The sequence below is a fragment of the Phalacrocorax carbo genome, chromosome 3 (assembly GCF_963921805.1).
Source record: "Phalacrocorax carbo chromosome 3, bPhaCar2.1, whole genome shotgun sequence".
NCBI lineage: Eukaryota > Metazoa > Chordata > Aves > Suliformes > Phalacrocoracidae > Phalacrocorax > Phalacrocorax carbo.
In genome coordinates this window covers 38560957-38584650 of record NC_087515.1, presented here as the reverse complement: position 1 = coordinate 38584650, position 23694 = coordinate 38560957, and the positions used below count along the sequence as shown (strand labels likewise).

Here is a 23694-nt window from a genome sequence, read left to right as displayed (position 1 = left end):
GATCTGGTGCGCACATGGTAGATGGTTTATACCATCTATACCATTTATACCGTTTATACCATTTATACCTGGGAGATCCTCTGAGCTCTGGGCAGCATCTTTCCCTTCAGAAGCACTGAGGTGTGCCATTTTTGAGCCAGCTACCTTGGGCTGCCCAGCTTCCAGGGCGTGTAGGGCTGTACTGAGACAATACAAAGGCTGGGCACAATAGGCAACAGAGACCTCAGGGTGCTTTTTTTCATTTTCTTTTTCTAATTTTTGTTTTTCTTTCCACCATGCAGGGACCATGCATATTGCTGCAACTCACCTGGCACCTGATAGGTGCAATTCAGCAGCCTAGTGCAACAGAGCCACACCTCACGGTGTCACTGCCCTGTGCTGGGGCACAGCAGCCCTGTGCCAAACAGGGACACTCATTCACCTGCAAGCTGTTCAGCTGCATGGGATTGAAGTTGGGGCCACACTGGGAGGGTTTCAAAGTTGCAGCACTGCTTTGTATCAGTTCATTTGGATGCTCTTGCCCCTGTGGTGGCCCTTCTCCCTGCCCAGCCCTCCCCAGGCAAAGACTTGGCCCAGGTTACACTGGGGCCACAGGGCCTCCCTCCCAGTGTAATGTCCACAACCTTATCTCAGCCTGCTCCTGGCTGGTTTTGTTTTTTTTTTTTCTCCAGTGCTGGTTTACAGCAAGGTTATGCTAATGCTGGGGAGGAGGTATCTCAGCAAACCAGGTGGAGCCAGAAGGAGAAGGACAAGCAGGTGAACTAGTGCAGACTGGTGTAAACTGGTACGCAGCAGGGAAGGGAGATGCAAAGGGCAAAGCAAAGCAGAAACAACCGGGGAGGAGAGATGGGAGCCCTGCCAAGACATTGGCTGCATATGTGATGGCCACAAGGCATAGGGATATGGCTGTGAGGGGACAGACAGCACAGTTTGGCACAGAGGTGCTGGCCACACCTGAGTGCAGAAGGTAGAGATGTATCACATCCCAGGATCCAGGGTATGACCACAAATGGCTGTCTGCCTTTGTAAGTAGACCCAAACAGAAATGTGTCTTTGTATTTTAATGCTAAATTCAGGGGCATTATCTGGGTTGTTGCAGGGCGAATCTGGGCACCAAACCCCACCCCCACCCCCCCCATGATGATGTGATGTTGAAACCAGTTTCAGCTGGTGCATGTTAAACCTTTACAACCAAGTGCCACTGTCTAAAGTGGCTGTCAGTTCCCGTCCTCCTGAAAAGGGGTTTCTTTTTCCACCTCTGTTGCAATCAGCTTGAGTTTGTCACACTAACACAAGCAAAACAGGTCAGGCTGGTTTTCAGCAAGGAAAAAAAACACGAAAAAAATGTTTTCCTCCCATTGCAATTAAAAAGCTGCAACCCAAAGGCCATGGTCACAGCTCAAAAGTCCCTACTGGATCTGAAGCCACAGAGGTGTCTCCAAGTCATTTATTTCCCTTCCATTCTCCAGTCCTTGTTATTATCTGGGAACTTCAGACTCAAAATGGAGGCATTTTTTTGCCCCACAAGTGGAAGGGCTAATTTGGTACCACTGGTTATTTGGCACCTCTAACATGTACAAACACCACTTCTTGGGTCTAAACCCCGTTTAAATTAACTCACTGTCATAGTTTAACCCCAGCCAGCAACTAAGCCCCACACAGCCACTGGCTCACGCCCCCTGGTGGAATGGGGGAGAGAGTCAGAGGAGTAAAAGTGAGAAAACTCATGGGTTGAGATAAAGACAGTTTAATATGTAGAGCAAAAGCTGCGCATGCAAGCAAATCAAAACAAGGAATTTATTCACTGCTTCCCATCAGCAGGCAGGTGTTCAGCCATCTCCAGGAAAGCAGAGCTCCATCAAGCATTAACAGTTACTTGGGAAGACAAATGCCACAACTCTGAACATCCCCTCTTCCTCCTTCTTTCCCCCAGCTTTATATGCTGCACATGACGTCATATGGTCTGTGATATCCCTTTGGTCAGTTGGGGTCAGCTGTCCCAGCCATGTCCCCTCCCAACACCTTGTGCACCACCAGCCACTTGCTGGTGGGGTGGGGTGAGAAGCAGAAAAGGCCTTGACTCTGTGCAAGCACTGCTCAGCAGTAACTAAAACATCCCTGTGTTATCAACACTGTTTTCAGCACAAATGCAGAAAATAACCCCATACCAGCTACTATGAAGAAAGTTAACTGTATCCCAGCCAAAACCAGCACACTCACCCAAATTCACACTCTGGAGTAATTTGAGTATTCAGATGAATATCATCACTGAGATTCACCTGAGTTGGTTTGGCCCCTGATGCTGGCTACAGGGCTGCACAGGGTCCCCTTGCCAGAAAAGCTCTCTCATTCATGCCTAAGTCTGTGCCTCCTCCTTAGGAACTGCCCTGTTACAGTGTAGTGCTCCTGAGGCTGTACAGGGCTGTGTGCACCAAAGGGAAAATAGCAGAAATTACTCTAGCCTATTTGTAAAATCACAGCAAACCCATCTTTATTAGCAACACAGTGCTAATGTATGTGAGAACAGCCACGCACCAAAGACAATAATTGATTGCTTCTGCTTACTCAAGACGTTATTCTAATAATGCATACAGTTCTACAGTCTACCGCTTGCCTTCTAAGTTGCATTTACAGGGGGATTAAAGACAGCGGTAACTCCTGGCATTATGGTTGTGCCTCATAATTCAGCAATACCCTTAGGAGTTGCAATAACTGATATTACTCCCAAGTCTAGTTAAATATTCCTTTTTCTTATCACGGATATGAGGTGGTATTTCCAGAAACTGCCTGAAAATGTTCTTTTGGCACAGCAGGTTTAGGGAGGGAAACAGGCTTACATGGGCAGGTGGCAATTAAAATGACCCTGTTTCATTCTCATGCTCCTTAGTGCTGGTTGTTTAGGCTTTGTCTGATAGCAGTAACAACCCTGGAGGCATAAAGGTGTGGTTTGGAGAGATTTTAGTGCTTTAAACCCAACTATATTGTATTTTTTAAAGCTGGATGGTTTTCTATTTGGGCCCCAATTACCAGCATCAAATTGTACCCGACCCAGAAGAGACTGAAGGGAAACAGAAGGTGCCAGGATATAGCTTTCTCGGGCAGGCTTTTTGTCTTCATTGCCATGGTCCCACATAATGTATATACTATAAACAAGCAGCTTTGAAAAAAATAAAACCCAAACCCAGCCTGGAAACTGCAGTCACTGAAGAACTTTCATGTTCATGGGGTGACCACAAGACACGCTTGTGAGGGGAGGCTCTTAGGATGATTTCCATCGCAGGAGCGAGTACACCTTATGGATCACGTACATCAGGGTAGCTAAGAATGCAAATACCTACAATGGAAAAACACATCAGCCAGTTAACTTTTTAGTATATGGTATGAGTTCCTGCACTGAACAAACACCTCGTGATGCATTACATTTCTGTTGACTTTTGCATGTTTGGAGACATTCATGCATAGTAGGACTGGGACTAGTTTCTCTCCCCTCTCCCTGAATGGTTGGTGCAAGTAAAGGTTTGCCCTAGAGGCTGCTCCACAGTCACCTCCTCACCTTCCTTCCCCTGCTTGCCAGGCACTCACCACAGCAGCAACGTTCTCCTGGTAGATGGTCATCATCACGGCGTTGGCAGGACCCAAGCTGATATAGGTGGAGTAGGCTTCCAACACAGCCATACTGAGGTAGAACAGAGATGCTGTCTCCTGGCAGATGACATCCTAAGAACAAAGGATCACACAGTCATTCCCAGGAGGGAGCACGCTGCAAAGGGGGAAAAAAAGGAACCCACACAAGCAAGCCCCAGCCTGCAATTTGGTGTGCAGTAGCAGCAAAGGAGACAATTGTATACCAGTGGTACCAGGGAGGGGAGAGGCCCTGAGGTTTGTCACATCCACTTACCAAGGTGACCCAGGAGCTACTGCCCCCATGTGCACCACAGATGTAGAGGCACAGGAGGGTGATGGACATGACAAAGCAGAACACAGAGACAAACATCACCCAGCCTTGCAGCATGGGTAACTGGACCTTCGAGGATGCCACCAGGATCCAGACAAGGCCCCCAAAGATCTGCAAGTGAAAGTGGGAGAGAAAGCAAGCATGGGATAAATCGGCTTATCCAGGGCAGAGCCAAAGGCCACGCACACCTCTGGCGCTAGCACTGCACATGGCAATAGCCCAGGGATACCTCTGAGTTCTTCCCAGCCTCCACTTGAAACTGGGTATTTAGCTGGGAGCACCTGCCTCTGATCTTGACCCAAAAAAAGCCTGCCTGTGGCCCTGCCTCCTGGTGTCACTGCCATTCATGCCCTCCCCACATCAGTGAGCTCAGGAGGCTGGTTCAGACATTTCTGAAGGCTGGTGTCGATGAACAGGGAAGCTTATCCCAGTAGGGCATGTTTGCTTCACACCCAGTGTGGCAGATACCTGAAAGGAGTGGTGCCAAAGGCAGCTCAGCTGCACAAACAGCACAGACATGGCCTTAATGAAGGCCACGTGAAAATGTTACCCTGAAAGGAGAGAGAACAAGCTGAAGAGAGGTAATACCACCAGTTTTACTCTCTGGTAGGGGAAATAAGGTTGGGGCTCCCCGCTTCTCCTGGGAAGGAGGACTTGTATTGCTGCTCCAGCTATTTGGGTCTTCCTTTGCTGGCTACACCAGAGCTGCACAATGCACCAGCTGCTGGTCCAGTAGCAGGTGGGACCCCATTCTTCTCACCCAGGCTTGGGAGTTTGCCTTGGGTTTTTTGGTGGGATGGGGAACACAAGGATAGCTACATCTAGGCTCCATCTTTTCTCTACCAGCAGATTCCTACACCAGAGGATGAGAGCACAATGTCCAATGCTGCAGAGCGTTGAGCTGCAAACGGTGTCTTTGCACTACAACACACTCAGCAGCTTTTCTCCGCCTCAAATCAGCCCAGTTGTTTCTTGAACCTGTGCAAAGTTTAGTCTATGCAGCATCCTATGATGAGGAGTGTCTCGGCTGAACGCACACTGCGTGGAGACTGGTGCTGCTGTGGGGACCTATCCCTCATCACTGGCTGGTCTTGGGCTCGCAGGCAAATCTCCAGAGGTAAGACAGCCTCACTGACTCTAAGATCATTCTGATTGCCAGTGTATCCCAGGCCAGCCTTTGCCAGCATCCAGGTGCCAACTCATACAGATCATGGCATTTCCATTTCCTTGGAGGCTTTTTGCAAGGGGAGAAAAACGTTTCTGATTTACAATACTCAGAAAATGTTACATCATTTGTGTCACCCACATTTGTAGGAAAGTTCATTGGTTACATTACACAAATTGATACATTAAATCAAGGATGCGGTTGAGACCTTGCAAATATCTGAGTGCATAGGTTGTCCAAAGTGCTGCTGGTTTGCTGCCTCTAATAACAACCAAAGACTGACACTTGAAAACTAATCCAGTCCCTGTAATAAATCGTGCAATGACACCATGAGTGCGTTGCAGCTAAAGATCCTGGAGAAAACCTCACTGCTGCTCCATTAAAATCCAACACAAGTGGGGTGAGATAAGAGGTTGGGGGAAGAAGTATCACTTCTCATTTCTTACCACTCCCCAACTCTCCTTTCTGCAGGATGCGATTTCTCACTCAGACAAGTATGTTTGCGTGGTTTGATTACTGGCTTTGGTTCAGAAGAGTCATAAAAATGAGGAAAGGGTCAAGAGGCTTCCAATAAACACACAGCAGGTTGGGGACAACAGTCTAAGAAAAAAAAAAAATCTTTTAAATAGCCTTTACAAAGCAAACATATCTGCTTTCAGCTCATTTCAGCTTTTCCACATAGGCCTGGCTATCCAGATATGCAGAAGACTCTTCAAATGAAATAGATTACAAGAATGAAACCCAGCCTCACAGAATAAAAATGGTAGCTCTTAATCAGCACACCCCGATGTGGCAATCGTATGAGCTGCGGGCAGGACCTTCTGGCTTTTTCGCATCTGTCTTAGCATTTGAAATGACAAATATTTTTGTGGTTACCATATTAGTCCACTGAAGGCAACCTTGGATTCCACTACGGACTGAGAAACTCTTTGTCCTTCTGAATGCTGTGATATGAGGCAGCTGCCCCTTTTGTACACAGAGATAATACAGCTGAACAACCTAGAGTCATAACGCCTCCAGAGATGGAGAAATCCAGTTATGCAACATTCTTCTTTCCCAGGTGGTTCCTTAGCCTTTAGGATGCACATTTCCAGATCTTACCCAAACCAAAGGATAGGGTGCTTATTTTCGTCTCATTAAGCAAGCTGCCTTGCCAAATCCCCTGGAGAAAGGGATTACAAACAGTTCAAGGCACAGCCACTACCGTAATATGCTGATGCCAACAGCATGTTCAGCACCAGGACTACCGTAACCCAGTGGTAGAGGTGGCTGGCAAGTGTCTGCCCCACCAGAACCTCCACAGGGACTTTGTACCCACCTTCATGCAGCTGCAGGAAACCTAGACCATGCTCTCAGGCCCTGGGCAGAGACCAAGTCCCCAGAGCATATTTGGAGGAGCTGAGGCAAACTTCTCCTTATACATCAGTAACGCCTGCTTTACTCCAATTCTTCTTTGCTCGACAGCTAGGAGAATGAAGTAAGTGCTGTAAATCCCAGGAGTGTGGACTGACTTGGGTGGCAAGGAAGGATTTGGTCACAAAGGGCAAAGTTGAAGTTTTAGCATTAAGTGATCTGAGTGCCATTCTACAACCCTCAGCCAAGCCCCTCAGTGCTGGATGAAAGTACTCAGGCTTTGGAACAAGCCTCTCAAACTGTTGTGAGAAGAGCAGGCTTCATGGGCAGAAGACACAGGAAAAAGACTTTAGTTGAAACTTTCCCTCTTCTAGTCAGTGCTCGCAGCAACTGCTTTTAATCACCTGTGCCAAACCTATTAAGATTATGATCTTCTCCTGCTTAAGGAAACTACAATATGGGAAGAAGTTATAAGGTGTTTGTTCACTCTTTGCTCACCCACTGTTGCCCACACACCCAGGTCCAGCGCTCTGTGTCTTCAGCTCGGGAACATTGCAGCTGAGCAGAACAGCTTCAGCAGCCTTGAGTCTTTGCTGCTGTGAACAATTACTTCAGCTTGCCTTTAGCCCCTGCTTTAAGCAAACCGTTTATCTTCTGCCTGTATCAGCTGCTAAAATCATCTTCCAATTAATTAGTTGGCTCAAATTGGCAACCTAGTTTAAACCTACCAGCAACCCCTTCCATTTTGTTAGGCAGGAGATTACAAAATGTTTACAGATACACCACAAAAATCCCCTGCAGACTAAAGGAGAGCTTCAGAGCTCCCAGCTCAGGGCTTGTGCTTTTCTCTGAGAGTAAGCTAGGCATCAGGGGCTGCCCTCAGACCCCTATGGCTCAGAGACCTGGCACGGGTCCTGAACCACATGCTTTGTATGAGGTCTCATCCCTCAGGCACCTGCAGCATGAAGCATGCTGGATGCCCTGCAAATAGGATCTGCCCTCCCCAGGAAGAAGCCAGAACTCACGATTTCAGGAATGAAGAGCACATCTGGAAAAGTTGTCAGAACAGCCAGGCCGCTGGGCAAAGAAGTGGTGGAAGTTGCTGAGGACATTGTGAGCCTCTCCCACGGTGACTGTCAGCTGCTCTGGCTCTAGCTGCTGGAGGTAGCTGCCAAATGCAACCTTCTTCCCTCCCTCTTTTCCTTCCTTCTGTCCCTCCCCTTCTTCCTGCTCTTCCTCCTTCCCTCACTCCTTCCTGTTGGCAGATGAAGAAAGCTGTGAATGGCACAGGTGTGGCCAAACCCTGTGACCAGGGGCTACTTGGTGGCTGATGGGAGCCACATGGGAGGTTTTCAGGAGAGGTGAGCAGCCCTGAGGCATTTTGAGCACAGCTGTCTGTACACAAGCTGAGCGTGCAGGGCAAGTCCCTGGGTGGTGGTGGGTGGCACTGCCTTATATCTGAGGGCAGTAGGGAAGACCTGTACACATCCAGACAGGCAACCTCTCATCCCCTTTATTTGCACAGTAAATCAGCTTCTCCGCCACCCACATGAGCTGTCCACAGCAGCTGCCGCAAGGGCAGCTGGTGGACAGGGCAAGACAGGACATGACAGCTACTGGCAAAGAGCAGGGCTGAGAAACCTCTCACAGATGGACATGCGTCCCAAGACAAGGGCAGTTGAATTGCAGGATGAACCACTTCTGTCATCTCGGAGATTGGATATGCCAAGGTAAGAAAAATGACATAAAATAAAGAGATTTCCCAAGCCATTTGGCTTTTTCCATGACATCAATCCCTTGGCAGCCCTTTCACAGCCACACCAACACTGGAGCTCTGTACTAGCCTAGCCTCCCAGTGGACCCAACACTCTCTCTCACTCTCACCACAGCCCAGCTTTGCAATTAAAATCTTCCAGCAATTCCTCCCACACAAAAGGTGCCCTGAATACCGACTACCGCTGGCCCTCACCTTCCCTTGGCAGCCCTTTCACAGCCACACCAATGCTGGGCCTCTGTGCTTGCTTTGCCATGTAAGTGGCAACCTTGCCAGAGCCCAGCAACAAAGTGGACACTCACCTGCTAGGGCTCCAACAAATAAATGACCGGGACTGAAACCTGTTGACAGTTCATCACTGCGCAACCCTGGAAGAGTGCAACTTCTTGGTTTTTTGGGGCTATTTTAAATCAGCTTCAGTAAAATGTCTCTTAGATTTGTAAATCTTCAGGAAGAATAAACATTGCATAATGCAGGTGAAGTGCTTGGAAATGTTCTGACTTAAATGTTGTTGACGTGTAAAATTGTCTGAAACCTCAAAATTGAATGTTACGGTTAAAAAAGGAGGAAAGAATTGTTGGGGTTTTCCTTGCTGAAGAGTAGTAGTGCTGTGTTAATTTTTAAGGACAATTTCATACTGAAGGGGCTAAGATTGTAAACCTTTGAAAAGCCCACTCGTGATTTCCATTTTGGATTTGTTTTGAAATCTAAAAATTATTAATATTTCAGCTCTCTGTCTTTGCTTTTTTCTCTTGAGCTGCGGAGTTGTTTAGGACACTTGATGTAGTATATGTACATAGATCTGTCTTGTTCTTTTGTGTAATTCTTTTTGTAAGGTATTACGCTTACTTGTTACAAGTACAGTAATCAAGTACTACATACAAAGTCTCAGATGATTTTTTTAGCAAGGTTGATAGGCAATACCTTCTGGGTTTACAGTTTCTCTTGCAGTATATATCTGTGGTGTAATTAACTTCTGACATTTAACATTTCGGCATAGTACTTGGCAGGCCTGCCTCTGTTCTCAGCAGACTGTAGTAAGGAACTGATCTGTAGTCTCTTAATGCTAGAAGACTGCCTCTTGGTCTACAAAATGATATGAAGATTTCAGACGGCTAAATGGGGGACAAAGTCTCCCCAAACCCTCCGGAGTGTTAATGCTGACTCTACTCCAGCAGTGCTTATTGAGAATGAAATCCATGTGCAGAGAAAGTAAGGATCTCCCTTAGCTGCCCATGTCTGGGTACCTATTGGTGCTCAGTTAATATCTGGAAGTGTCTTAGACTGGAACCATTTTTGTGTAGTAATGGAGGGCTGTGTTCCATTAAGTAACAGGGAAGACTATATCCTGTGACCTTTTCTCTGGTGGCTTGGTATGTATGTGCAGCAGTTGAAATAAGCCCAATATGGCTTCCTGGAGACCAAAGCGTTCTGGAAGACAGTGCTGAGCAGTAGGCTACTAGTGCCTGCAAAGTTCCTGTAGTCTCTTTCTTCCCCACTCCCCAGCAGATTCTGGGCTGAGATGCACCCAGATTTTCCAGGCAGTGATCAACCTAGTGGACGATAAACTGGATTTTCCTTTAAACTGGATTTTCAGTTAATTGAAGTTAGTTAGAACTTGGTTGCTTCTGCAAATTGTAGATACCTATCTGCACCTTTAGACTTTCTAAATGCCAACAAATTTATTTTTTTTCCCAACAGGAACAGTGAAGCTAAATGCTCTTTGGCTGAATAAGCAGCACTGTATAAAATGTCTCGTGTGTGAAGATGTTTTTTGTACATTTATAATCGTGTTGAAGTAAAAGAATAGTATGAAGTCGTTCTTCTAACAGTTATTCAGTAGGTCTACAGTAAGTAAAACCACGCTGGAATAAGAAGGTCTGCTAACGGTGTGCTATCAGTGCTTATAATTAGTGTTCTGTTAACCAATGAGTTGGGTTTTCCCGGGCATAAATTGTGTTAGGAATGCAAAGCAAGGCTGACATCAGGAATGAATACTTCCCTGGTTTAAACAGCTTGCATCATTCCATCCAAACTCCGCTCAAATTCTTGCTTTGGAACCCAGAAAGAATGAGTCACATGTGGCTGTAGTTCATCATAGGTGCCTCTTTATTGAGAAACGAAACCTCTTCTGAGCCTGAAAGGTCGTAGCTTTATGTTGAATACGCATAGGAAGTTTGGAATAGAGATCAATGTTTGGAATAATGACCAAGTAAAAGAGCAGTGAAAAGGTAATCACTTTGTGGTTGTATTTATTGCTTGTATTTATTTTTCAGTGACTTCAGTTCCTCTGTCTGAGGTAATGTGAAGGTCTCCTCTCATCTGGATGCTACTGAAGTCCAATAAAATCACTCAGCCAGCGGAGTGCATGGAAACCACCTCTCTGTGCAGAGGAGTTGTGTGTTGTGCAGTTTATAGGGTGGGGCAGAAACATGATCTGCTGTGACTGTCCTCACTTCACAATTGCAAATGAATAGCAGCACTGCTTAACGCCTCATGTGGCTTTTTGGAATACCGCTGCCTTTACATGCAGGCTAGCGCGCATATACCGTCTTCCTTTCTGCATCGGTTCAGAGGTGCAGGGAACATACAAAAATCTGCTACTGTAAAGTGGCAAACATTATTACTCTGCATATGCTAGACTGACAGCACTGTCACCTATCTGGCCTTCTGGTGGAATGTACAACAGTGGGTCATCACCTCAAAAACACCCTTGGGAATTCCGTTAACTTGGGAGGTAGATCCTGATGCAAATTACTAATTTCATTCTTCCATGACAGACAGCAGAGCAGCTTAACAGAGCACAGGGAAACTTCTGGCCATTAATAATCAATGAAGGGAAACCGTGAAGGTACTGAATAAGTGCAGTCCCTCTCCTGTCCTGCCCAGTCCAAAGATAATATGAAGCCTTTGTACCTCAAATACTTCTAAGTTTTGTGTGTCCAGTTTGTCCATAGTTGGCATCTACCAGACACGGCTGCATCCAGTGATGACAGCTTTTAATTCTCTGCATTTTACACACTGATGTGGATGCGCACGGGTAGTTTAGGCATGTTGAAAGTTAACTCCTTTCGGCCTTGTCAATGAGAATTCTTGATTCTCTTTTAATAAGCACATCTTTATTCTTACCGAATCTGTGTTGAATTTCACCTTTTCAAACTAATGAAGCTTCACTTTTATTTTTAAGTCCTCTTGCAAGCAGCTTGACAGATTTTTCTAATCTAATAAACTGAATGCGAAGCCGGAGCGACCTCCTAACATCATTCTGTTACTACTTATGCAATCGAGGAGAGAGCTGCAACGTGGCACTTGGAGTATGGATCCAGTTGTTGCCCCAGCGCCACTCAGTGATGTGTTCTAGCTGAAGTGGGGAATAAAACAAGTGGATTTGGGGGTTACTTTTTTCCTTTGCTCTAGTCAGCCATGTATTTGTTGAAATTAGAAACCTATTTCTGTCGACAGATTCTCTGAGCTAGCAGGTAATGATGTCTGGGGTTTTATAGCAGTGCTAAGAAATAATGCTAAAAGGATACACAACCGTAGACTTTAATTTTTTTTCCTTAAGGGCTATTGTTTCTATCTGTACTGAGCAATAGAATATAACACAGATGCTGAATACATGAAAAGGAACATTAGAAGTTGTCATCTCATCTGATCATGAAGAAAATGTTTGTAGTACTTGCATTACAAAGAGGATAGCTTCTGATGCCTCTGCTGAGGGGAAGGAGGGACACAAGCCAATGTCCTAGGCAAGTCAAATTGTTTTGGTCTGATTTTGAAAAAGACAGGTAGTATTGTTACTTGAAGCATTAGATTTGTCTAAATAGCTCTGGGCCTTACAACTGTCCTACGTTCTCCCTGACACACTGAATCCTTGAGAGCTGAGTGGCTTTTAGATTGTAAAATATTTGGGCAAATTATGAATTATAACCCATTTCTGACAGGAACTTAAAGTATGCTGAAAATTGGACTCGTGTTCTTTAGCAGTTCACATTTTCTTTAATTGCAGACAACAACAGATAGCAGAAAGGGGAAAAAAAAAAAGAGAAGCAGCGCAGCAACGAAAGAAAATGGGGGAAGAAGCCCAAAGGCTAATGAAAGAAGAAGAAAACAAAACTGATGTAGAAGCGTCCGGACACAAACCAGGCATCAGTGGCACAGTGCCAAGGAAAAAGAGAACTTCAGCTCTACAACATACATATTGGTATTGATTTAAGTATTTCTAGGGCTTCAGCATTTCTAGGACTCCAACCGTTTGGTTTCAGGGCATTCTTCAGGGCATCTTGGAAGGCAGGGTTCTCTCAGAATATCTTCAACGACTGGTAGGTGGTTATTAAAGGAGAAAAAAAGCCCACAGAAAATCATGCCTTGATGGAATGAAGTTTCCTGCAATAGTCCTATTCCAGCACCCTTCTTTGCAGCAAAAGTGATTGAGCAAGGGTGTTGATTGAGAGACATCCTTAATGAATAGTTCAAGCCTAGAGAAAAGAATGGAAATACCTAAGAGTGTGGTAAATCTCCTGTATTGTCTATGCTTACCCGAAACATGTAATTAAACAGTTTTAAAGAACCCTTTGCTTCCTGCCTGATCAAGAATGTCTGCTTTTGCCTTTCCATAAAGGTATTTATAAATGTTTCACATTTTTCCATGGGAGATAATATTGACGCGTGCAGAAGAAAATTACTTGTTAAAGGTGACCTACGACTCTCAACGTACTCCTGGTAGAGTACGCTCTGGTAGAGCACAAGTTACAGCTGAACACAAAAGTGGATTTCTTGTCACTTTGTCACCTGCAGCCCCTGTGCTACCATGCCCCTTTACAACACTACAGTGGTTAACAGCAGGGGCATCGCTACACAGCAGTGGTGCGTGCTGCTCCTTTCTTATGAAGGCTAATGTTGTGAACGTAGGGGAGCAATTCAATCGCTTACTTGTATTGGTAAATTTGTATTTCTGGCAGAAATTCTTCTACTTCCTACATTAAGGGGGAAAAAAAGTCTCACGCTGTACACTTGTTGCATAGGTAGTACAACTGAAAAGAAGGTGTCCTCCTGTGAATACACCTAAGTGTGAAAATTCTCAGTTCAGTTAACAGCACTTCTCAGGTTCCATTTTTGTACACTTACTGTATGTATTTACAGTGGGATTCCTCTCAGAAAAGCGTGCAAGGTAAATAGGCAGTAGAAGACAACAGTAGTTTAATGAAGAAGAAAAGTTAATGTCTGCTGGAGGGAAAGGTGTGTGGGAGGAGGAGGGTCCATGTGGTCATTATGTGCAGCTCAGAACTTCAGTGAATACCTCCTGCATCTTCTGCTGTGCGGATGCTATTATCCCTGAATTCATGGGCTGTCTTGTGGCAGATGAGCGAGGACAGCAAATTCTGTGCCTGAGACGGGTTCCCTGTGTATCCAGGGTCCTGTGAAGTTGTGACAGAACGGGAAGGGGCGGGGGGACTAGATCACCTCTGCCTCGAAAAATAGAATTTTTAACTAAGTTGTAAGACACAAGTTCTGCTTAAAAGAGAAGTACTTGAGAAAGTAAAGACAGTAAGACTTACTCTGAATGGCCTTTGTCATGGAGAAAAGTTTAAAAAAATATTTAGTATGCTTGTCATGCTGCTTAAAATCTTGCACAGACCAACTGATTTGACAGCAATTTTTAGACATTAAAGAAGTCATTGAGAAATGTGAAATTTTAAAACACCTTTTAGAAAGCAACAATATGCACTTTTGTGTGTATCTTCTGCGCAAGGGTTCTGGCTGGAGTAGAATCGATGACTACAGTCTGTCCGGACTGAACAGCAGTATGGCAAGCAAATCTGCTCCTAGTACACACCTCTAAAGTATCTGATGGTGGATTGGAGATAAGAAGAAAGTCTGTGAATAAGCTTTAATAGCAATCCGCGTCTGTCCTTTCAACCACACTGATGAAGCAAGGAGGCACATGTCATAATTCTTTCCCTATTGCTGACACAGGGCAGGGAAACCTAATACCTGTTGCCTAGTTTAGGTTGGAAGCGACATCGCATCTTTCTAAAAAAATTAGTTTAGTGCTTACTATTGCTATTTCTGAGACAATGTAAAATAGGTGCAAATAGATGTTATTTATTAAAAATAAGAAAACATTGGCTAGTTAAGAAGTTAGAAACAAAGCCCCTGACTGCGTCATGAGAATGCTCGTGTGTTTTTGAGCCTTCAGCCGTTTTAAAAACGATTAGGTGCTGCCACCTCCTGCACATCAGCCCTCCTGCGCTGCTTTGCCCTCTCCTGCTGCGTACTCACACTGTTTTGCTGTTCTTCCCTCCATTTCCCTGCCTGTACTTGAGCACAACTGCTCTAGGAATTGCTCCCATCTACTCTACCAAGTCCTGACATAATGCCAGAAAGGGTACAGTGCTCTCGCAGGTAGTAGTCTGTATGTCAAAACAGCATGCATTGGTTTCATATGTTTTCCTGCGCTATAGTTGCTTGTGTTTGCAATGTCCCATGTTCATTTGTCTGAAGGGTTTTAGAGGAAAATGCTCCCCTGTTCTGCTCATGTAGGACATAAATAAAACAGTGCTTCAATTTTAGCGCATTTCTAGTGGTTGGGATTTAGGTGAGGTGGTTGATTTGGGGGGGGAAAGAAGGCAAAATGAGGAAGTGATCAGAAGTGAAGAACAGCCTTGTGAGTGGGTGGACCTAAGTAAGCATGCAGGTGAATCTCTGGTGAGGCGGTGGGCAGTGCCTGTGCCTGGGTGTTTTCAGCAGCTGAGAGGCATGTTGGGTACCTCTTCAGCTGAATATTAAAGAAAGGCTTCTTTGAGCCTGGATTAGAAAGAGAAATGCATAATGGGATTATCAATAGGTGTTGCTTCAACCAGGGAAGGAGCCGACTTGGTTCCTATGCTACCCTGTAAGCATGAATTCAAGCAGCCCCCTGCTACCTGACCCTTAACCTATGCCCTGCTTGTCCTCCCCACCTGCACACTTTGAGGCAAGACTTCCCAGTGTGGTATGAACAATTTCTCAACTCAGAAAAAGGAGGAGGTTTTATTGAACTCTTTGGAGGCTAATGGTCCTCCCCTAGCTGCTCCATACAGCACCAGCAGGATCCAGGTGAATCATGACTAAGAGTAAAGCCAAATATTACATGGGGAAAAATCAAGATGGTACATTTGTCACAACAACTGGGATATCCTCTGTGGATCGGGGAGCAAAGGCCAGTCCCACAGAGTCTGGGACTGGAGCATTTATCGTGGTACTTCAGGCCTCTTCTTACAAAGGGTACCTTGAGCTGTCTACATGCTTGCAGGATGGAGGAGGAAAGGTGGCAGCTTGGAAGCGAGCTGTATTTCGGGTAGAGATCAGAGCACGGACTTCTATCAGGAATGTGACGGGAACTCTCTTGCTGAGCATAGGTAAATAACTTATGAGTGTTGAGCGGACAGAAGATTTTTAAGGGCAAGAAGCAATTTTGACGTTATTCTGGTGTTAGCGCCTTGTGTCTTAAACATGGACCATGTCCAAATCATGGTTTGAAATGAGTTCAGCCTATTGACATTTTAAATGTAAGTGTAGGTTCATACTGCTTTGTTGCCTGCTTGCTGCAAAAGACACCCACGTAGTCACAGGTGAATCTCTCTCCTAGAACTGAAGATCTAAACTAGTCCTCTAAACTAGGCTCCATTTCACCACCACTCACAGCAAAGATCACTTAAACAATAGTGGCTGTTAAAGAGAAACCCAAAATTGTGATAAAGATGGTAAAATCACATATAAAATATTGCGCTCTCAGCCTTGAACAGACATGCTTTGAAGTAGCAATAAGGCATGTTGTGTCATGTGTTCCAGTCCCATCCCCTCCACCCCCCAACCTATTAATTTTGGCCCTTGTGCCCAGGTACTTAAAAGAAAAGCTTTTGAAAGTGACTTTGCAGCAACTATGTATTGCAGTAGTGTCATAAGGCAAGTCAAGTGGCCTGCAGGAACCCAGCAAGGTAGGTGAGCATGGAAGAGGGTGTTGCTGGCAGAGGAAGCAAGACGCTCTCATCTTCTCATCTTTGTGAACTCTTGGAGCCTGTGTTACATCAACATGCCTGTTCGATTTCTCTTCCTTAGTGAAATGCTTAATGAACACTAGAGAATCTGTTGCAAACACAAGTAATTCAGAACCCAGGCATTACAAGGATGCAAAAGGTCTCTGAATTGCCTCTGTAAGCATTGGTGCATATCACCCTCTTGAGTGTTGCAAATGCTCCCCACATGCTGGCCGACTATTCCTCCTTCCTTGTGGCTAATAACTCCATTCTTCCCCAAAGCGGCAGGGCAGTGCATGGCGTTGTCTGGCTTCACTAGGCTTCTTCTGCTCTGTTACACTTGCTTACACTTATTACACTTGCTTTGCTGGAGGGGAGAACAGGAAGCCAGTGAGGTTTAACCGGCCAGAGGTGTTGTTGAAAGGTTGGGTGGAGGCAGGCAAACACCGCTATGTCGTCTGTTGGTTGGCTTTGCCCTCCTCTGAACTATGCACGGATTTCAAGTTTTGGACAGGAAGAATTTGTGGTTTGATGGTCACAGTGGCATCTCGGTGGGCACACTGAGACTGCATGGCTCTCAGATTAATTAAACAAGGTATTCTGGACTTCTGTTACATGCCGGGAAGACTGACACTCTCCTGGCAGCACAGAAATGAGCAGTTACAAGCTTCTGGAAGATTGCATTGAATTAAAGATTAGGCACTTGCATTTGTTAACTCAGCATGGGTGCAGTCATGCAGGTGGCATGTGTGTCCACAGACCAACTGGAGCCTTTTACTCTGCCTGAGTGCTTATGCTTGGAGCTGTAATGAAGTTTTTCTCAGCAGAATTCTGTTCTTTGGGTCCTGATGGTTCCTTATGCCCTGATACAGTGCCTCCGCCAGCTCTGCCTGTGGCCAACAGCTCAGCTGAGACCGGCTATTTTATATGGCTTTGCTACAATAAAACACTCACACATTTACCATTTCTAACAGGCTTCATTGAACTTGTGATTATAAAGGTAATTTACAATAAAACAATTAAATAAACAATAAGCTAAAGCACAATACATTTCAAAGGGTTCATATGACTACAACATTCCAACACATTAAAACTTAAAAACAACATTAACACTCAAATTGTACCTACACCTATACTTATCTTTCTAACACGTTTCAAGACTCTCAACAAAGTACCTTTTTGGTTACAGTCCCTGTAAACACACAAGACCAGTGAAACACTCAAGCAATTGTACAACTGAGAAGAACACTACACAAGACAGGAACAAACAATGTGCTGGAAACTGCCTGGGGAATAGGGGGTTGACCTCTAAATTGAACTGACTCTTTGGACAACGAATGGATAACACTAGCATGCTCTCTGGAATACATGTGTGACATCCTTAGCGGGAACAAGTCTCCGTGTCACTCAACACTGTAATTTCACAAAAGTTTTAGGTTAGTGCCGCCTAAAGAAATAGCCCACCTTTCTCTGGCCGTTTGCTCCCGTGCACGTCTCACGCTACTCTTGAGCCAGTGCAAAGTGCTGGTATATTTGCCCAGTGAACCAGCCAGGGAAACTCATTGAGCTTAACAAACAACAAATTAACATTCAGCAAACAAACATGAAAGAGAACTCACTGTATTCTCCTTGATCTCCCTGGTCATGTTCACTGTGCAGATATGTTGGCACCAGAAAGACACCAGCACGGTGGGGTGCGGGGGTGGGGAACATGGTGACTGGGAGCAGGAGGACTATTTCTGTAGGCAGCAGTACTCTCAGAAAACACCAGTTACAAACATCCTGTAGAAAGGCTTTACCTTTTCCATTCTGAAACAAGTAACATGTTTTCAAACCGATTTATAGGGCAAATCAAATAGTCAAGAGCAAAACGGTGGACTAGGACAGAACTGCAAAACAACGCTCCAGTACTGTAAATGAGATCTGTTCCTGCTCCATGAGTACTGAAAGCCCGCATGATAGTTGGAACAACAGGGGCTGCTACAGCCAGATCGCTGGCGAGTCTGCTGCTCCAGTATGTCTTCTTTATTCCTGTCTGAGAAACAGTATTGACGTACCCAAAGACTTCATCATCGTGAGGTTCTGTAAAATCAAGTTCTTTCACAAAATGGTTTTCATTAACTCCGTGCTCCACCTTCCTGCATGGAGGTGTCACAGGAGACAAAAGGATGGTAGAGTTTGGCTCACCTGGAGTTAAGTCCACTACGATACCAGAATCACTGAGGCTTTCAAGAGAAATTGACCCAATTCCTTCAGGGAAGAAGGCGGGCTTAGAGGACAGGCATCTTGAGCTCTGAGCTCTGAACATGTTTTGAATGAACTGCTCCCCTTCTAGGCTATATGGCACTACATCAGTCTGGATGGTCTGCTCCACCATCATGTTTCTGACTTTCTCCTCCTCCTCCTGGGAAAAAGTTAGTTTCTCACCCAGAACATTTTCAAGCATCTCTTGATTCACAATAGAATTGGAGGGAGCTGAATCACTCAACTCAGAGGTTGTGGTGGTCAAACTCTCTTCAAATAAATCAGTCCCGTTAGCTGTGTCCTCATGAAGAAACAGCCCACTACCTGCCAGCTCCTCCAGAGCTTGGTCCTCTGTGGTGGGGCTGTCTGGCATCGTGGTACACAACGGCTTCCCCTCAGAGTCACATGTGTACTCTGGGCGCTGCTCATCTCTCACAGAGCTCTTCAGGGCCATCTCCATGCTCGACACCAAAGATTCCAGTTTCTTGTTTTCAATGCTTACGTCTAGGAAGTATTTCTGAAATTTTTTGTCTTTCTCAGCCAAGCTCTTCTTCATGCTCTCAATACCTCGCTTGAGTTCTTTAATTTCCCTCCTTGCTTCCAAGAGGCTCAGCTCCATCTCCACATGATTACACTCGTCTTCGATCCAGTCTTCCTTCATACGTTCCACCTGAGCTTTGAGCTTTTCGATTTCTCTTTCCCTGGAGCAAAATAAAAATATCGTAAAACTTCTGGTGACTGCCTAGTTGAAGAGTCAACGTGAGGCTCCACCTCACTGGGGTGGCTATGCTGCAAAGATGCTCCAATAGAAGAAGCAAATTCCTCCATGCATCATTTGCTGCCACCTCTGAGAGAACTGGCAGAGATGTCAGCTGGCTGCCAAGACGCGCTGGCTGATTCCTAGCTGGAGTCACCAACCTGGCCACACAGCCAGCAGCCTTGTGGGCTATGCTGTGATCCTGGACACTTGGAGGTGAAAGTGGTGGCCTCTGGGTTAGGTCCAACCAGTACAGCGCTTGACATCTCACCTACTGCCTCACCCTGGAGGAAATGACAAACAGCTGCCTGGATGTGTCCCCTGTGCCTGCCAGCAGCTCGTCACGTATAGCCAGAGCCAACAGTGGCCTCAGACAGCAGGATGGCTCAGGGCTGCAGGCACCTGGCTTGCTTGGCACCCGGCTTGCTTTGCACCCCCCCAGCCCAGCATGGATCCAGAGGCTTCTGCCCTCACTTGCAAGCAAGTGGGGAGAAGGGCCCCCTGCGTGAGATCCAGCCCTCACAGGTACAGATGTCGGGCCACCCAAAGCAGGACCAAGGGGTCCCTGGGACTCTACCTGGGGGCTCCATTCAAACAACCCTTTGTGCCCGCTTGGGTTGTGTGTGCTGGAAAGCCAGTTCTCAGAGCACAGCTTTAGTAAAAGAGAGAACATCTGTTGCTGTGTAATGTACATTGTTGCTTCTTCGCTTAGCATCCATACAAAGTGCTACTGCAAAAAAGTCCATATCTAAGCAACAAAACCACAAGCGGGCACACTAGTTTGTGTCAGAGCTTTTCTTTCATTAGGGGAAAAGGGGGACATTTGTCGTCGTATTTTCTGAGCGAGGTGGAACTTTTTTATGTATAAAAGGTCTCAGTGCTAAAGTAGGCTGGTGAAGAACTATCCTTTAAAAGTCTTCTATCGGGAAAGTTCAAAAAAAGGGAAAAAGAGACAGCCATATTTGTAACGGAAGTGCACGGTACATATTCAGTGAGCACACAATGAAACCTTAAATACCTGAAAACAACCTAATCAGCCCGATCATATTTCCAATCTCTTAATGAAAACTTTACATGGTCAAGAAAAGAGTAAAAATGATCAGGACTCCCATCCCTTAATGCTCCTGAATAAATCTTGTCCAGTCTTATTTCTGAAGTGAAATATACCTTTCTGTAACTTTGCACTCGGATTCCTTCAGCTTTTTTTTCAAATGCCGTATTGTAACTTCTTTCTGCTGCAGAGGAGTCAAATACCGCTCCGGATTTTCTGGCTTAGTGCTGCAATTGTGACCACAAGAAATAGATTTCCCTGATCGCCTGAAAAGAAAAAAACCATCACACCATCACATAACATCACTCCTACAGTTCTTCAGTCCTGGCAAAAAGGAACACATCCCATAGACTGATATGGCGCTTGGCTCATTTTGGGCTCCTCAGTGTCCACACAAGTGACTCCCTCTGGCAAATCAAAGTACTTGAGAAAAGGGCTGATTTGTGGCTATAGTACAAAATTTACTATTTATCATACTTGTTTTCAGTGCCATTGCCTCAAATGAGACATTTAACTTTAAAACACCTAGCCATCTCCTCACCCAAAACGGTGCCCAAGAGCAGGCAGCTGGGCCATTGGCAAGGGCACCCAGCTGCAGACACAGCCAGGTAAGGAAGCGTACAGACTGAGTTCAGCTCCACATGTGAGTTAAGAAGCCGAGCACCCTGAAACCTACATTAATCCTATCTAGCTTTAGGTGTGTATCTGACGTGCTTGGCTGTTGAGTTGCCTGGGGTGGGAGGAAAGAGAGAGAAAGGGAGGGAGAGAAACAACAATTTCTTCTCTGCAATACGTGTCGCATGCTCCCGCAGGTATTAGTTTTCTTCCCTGTAGAGGAAACTGCACACAGAGGTACCTAAGGCCGGGCAGGGTGAATTTTCACCCGAGCATACAATATTTTCTATACAACCCCACCCAACTCTCTCCAAAGGAGAAAGGACCTTTCTGTGAAAGAACCAGGAAAGCCACATGAGAACTGACAGCATGAAACCACGGAAAGGAGCCTGCCTTGGAGTGAAAACCAGCTACAAAGTGCTTTGACTAAAAGTAACCTTGAATTTTACAGTACTGAAACAGTAAAACTTTTACATGGGATAGAGCACACTGTTGATTGTCGAGCCACCAATATGAAGAGTCACACCCATGCTGAGGAGCAACACGACCCCTTTGGCAAGCCAGACAACCAGCTGATGCCACATTTGAGTGCAGAGAGGGTAAGTCAGTGTGCTGAACACCAGGATGCTGAAATAAAGACTTACCTCGTCACTTGGCTGCTGTCACTTCCTTTGTTTGAGCCTGAGTTGCTTCTGCTGGCTAAAGAAGCCCCATAATTCTGACGGGTGTTCGCAGGACTCGGCTGGTTTTTGCTCAGTGTTGACAAAGGGGCCTTTTCACGGGAAGCAGGTGGGCTGGGTCTGGACTTGTTGGATAAGGATCCATTATTCTGACCATGAAGGCCACAACTGGAGGAGAACCAACATGGTTAAAGCATACTGGATTATCTTTATCACACAACTCATTATGTGTCTTATTTCACGCACAAAGCTGTCTAAACACTAAAACAGGTAGATAACTGTGAGTGGCCGGGAAGAAAGTCCTGAAGTCATCAGCCACTGCACACTCTTTCACTGACTGTGGGGCTCTCAGTCTGAATTATGTGATCTAGGGAAACGTTGGCCATTTTCACGTTTCTCTGTGGATAGCACGGTTCCCACTGACTCCACCAGATCATCCACATTCCCTGAACCTCTGACTCCATTAAGCAATGAGAGGACTGCAGCCTGGGCTAGGGCCAAAAGAACCACGCTTCAGCCTTCCCTGGCCAGACCGGCAGAGGGATGCCTGCTCATGGAGGTTTGCTCTAAGACTGCTTTCATGCTCCTTGGCAAGCAGCCTGAGGGATCACAGTGTGTGATGAAAACAGATTTGTTTGAGCCACTGTTCCTTTCTCTCTTTGGCATAGAGGGTGCTTCAGCTGCCACTGTCAACTATTCATAGAATCATAGAAGAGAATCATAGAATCATTAAGGTTGGAAAAGACCCCTAGGATCATCAAGTCCAACCGTCAACCCAACATCACCAAGTCTCCTAAACCATGCCCTGAGGTGCCACATCTACACATCTTTTAAGTACCTCCAGGAATGGCGACTCTAACCACCTCCCTGGGCAGCCTGGTCCAATGCCTGACCATTCATTTGCTTAGATATAGTTCAAAGCCTACGGTGAGCAGGCTGAAATAGTATTAAAATAGACAAAGAAAACCACAGATTTTTTTCCTTCCTTCCTTCCTTTTCCTTCCTTCCTTCCTTCCTTCCTTTTCCTTCCTTCCTTCCTTCCTTCCTTCCTTCCTTCCTTCCTTCCTACCTTCCTTCCTTCCTTCCTTCCTTCCTTCCTTCCTTCCTTCCTTCCTTCCTTCCTTCCTTCCTTCCTTCCTTCCTTCCTTCCTTGTTTCCTTCCTTCCTTCCTTGTTTCCTTCCTTCCTTGTTTCCTTCCTTCCTTCCTTCCTTCCTTCCTTCCTTGTTTCCTTGTTTCCTTGTTTCCTTGTTTCCTTGTTTCCTTGTTTCCTTGTTTCCTTGTTTCCTTGTTTCCTTGTTTCCTTGTTTCCTTCCTTGTTTCCTTCCTTCCTTCCTTGTTTCCTTCCTTGTTTCCTTCCTTGTTTCCTTGTTTCCTTGTTTCCTTGTTTCCTTGTTTCCTTCCTTGTTTCCTTCCTTGTTTCCTTGTTTCCTTGTTTCCTTGTTTCCTTGTTTCCTTCCTTGTTTCCTTCCTTGTTTCCTTCCTTGTTTCCTTCCTTGTTTCCTTGTTTCCTTCCTTGTTTCCTTGTTTCCTTGTTTCCTTGTTTCCTTGTTTCCTTGTTTCCTTGTTTCCTTGTTTCCTTGTTTCCTTGTTTCCTTCCTTGTTTCCTTCCTTCCTTCCTTGTTTCCTTCCTTGTTTCCTTCCTTGTTTCCTTCCTTGTTTCCTTCCTTGTTTCCTTCCTTCCTTGTTTCCTTCCTTCCTTGTTTCCTTCCTTGTTTCCTTCCTTGTTTCCTTCCTTGTTTCCTTCCTTGTTTCCTTGTTTCCTTCCTTGTTTCCTTCCTTGTTTCCTTCCTTCCTTGTTTCCTTCCTTCCTTGTTTCCTTCCTTCCTTCCTTCCTTCCTTCCTTCCTTCCTTCCTTCCTTGTTTCCTTCCTTCCTTCCTTCCTTCCTTCCTTCCTTCCTTCCTTGTTTCCTTCCTTCCTTCCTTGTTTCCTTCCTTCCTTGTTTCCTTCCTTCCTTGTTTCCTTCCTTCCTTCCTTGTTTCCTTCCTTCCTTCCTTGTTTCCTTCCTTCCTTGTTTCCTTCCTTCCTTGTTTCCTTCCTTCCTTGTTTCCTTCCTTCCTTCCTTCCTTGTTTCCCTCATACG

General features: G+C 45.5%; 3 protein-coding genes across 3 annotated transcripts in view; 1 reads left to right on the top strand and 2 right to left on the bottom strand.

Moving 5' to 3' along the window:
• MRPS5 (mitochondrial ribosomal protein S5) overlaps positions 1-23694 on the top strand; it is a 1175798-nt gene that overhangs the window by 74528 nt on the left and 1077576 nt on the right. The gene's annotated exons all lie outside the window — the stretch shown is intronic.
• On the bottom strand, positions 1748-7770 carry MAL (mal, T cell differentiation protein). The gene is made up of 4 exons (XM_009504463.2): positions 7499-7770; positions 3899-4066; positions 3583-3717; positions 1748-3334 (listed from the first exon to the last, which is right to left on the bottom strand). The coding sequence occupies exons 1-4, from the start codon at positions 7583-7585 to the stop codon at positions 3260-3262; spliced, it is 465 nt and encodes a 154-aa protein (XP_009502758.1). The 5' UTR covers positions 7586-7770; the 3' UTR covers positions 1748-3259.
• Positions 18061-23694, bottom strand: part of LOC135312782 (syntabulin-like) — a 25574-nt gene continuing 19940 nt past the window's right edge. Inside the window, 5 exon segments of the mRNA XM_064448540.1 lie at positions 18061-18497; positions 18500-18566; positions 18568-19210; positions 20434-20583; positions 21577-21780. Of these exon segments, the coding sequence (XP_064304610.1) occupies positions 18061-18497; positions 18500-18566; positions 18568-19210; positions 20434-20583; positions 21577-21780 (1501 nt within the window).

What these genes read in the sequence shown, in the direction of transcription:
- MAL (XM_009504463.2), bottom strand. Translation starts at nt 7,585, where the DNA reads ATGTCCTCAGCAACTTCCACCACTTCTTTGCCCAGCGGCCTGGCTGTT. An exon ending in TGCTCTTCATTCCTGAAATC is followed by an intron (nt 4,067 to 7,498) that starts GTGAGTTCTGGC and finishes TTTCACTTGCAG; the next exon opens with ATCTTTGGGGGCCTTGTCTG. An exon ending in AGGAGAACGTTGCTGCTGTG is followed by an intron (nt 3,335 to 3,582) that starts GTGAGTGCCTGG and finishes TTTCCATTGTAG; the next exon opens with GTATTTGCATTCTTAGCTAC.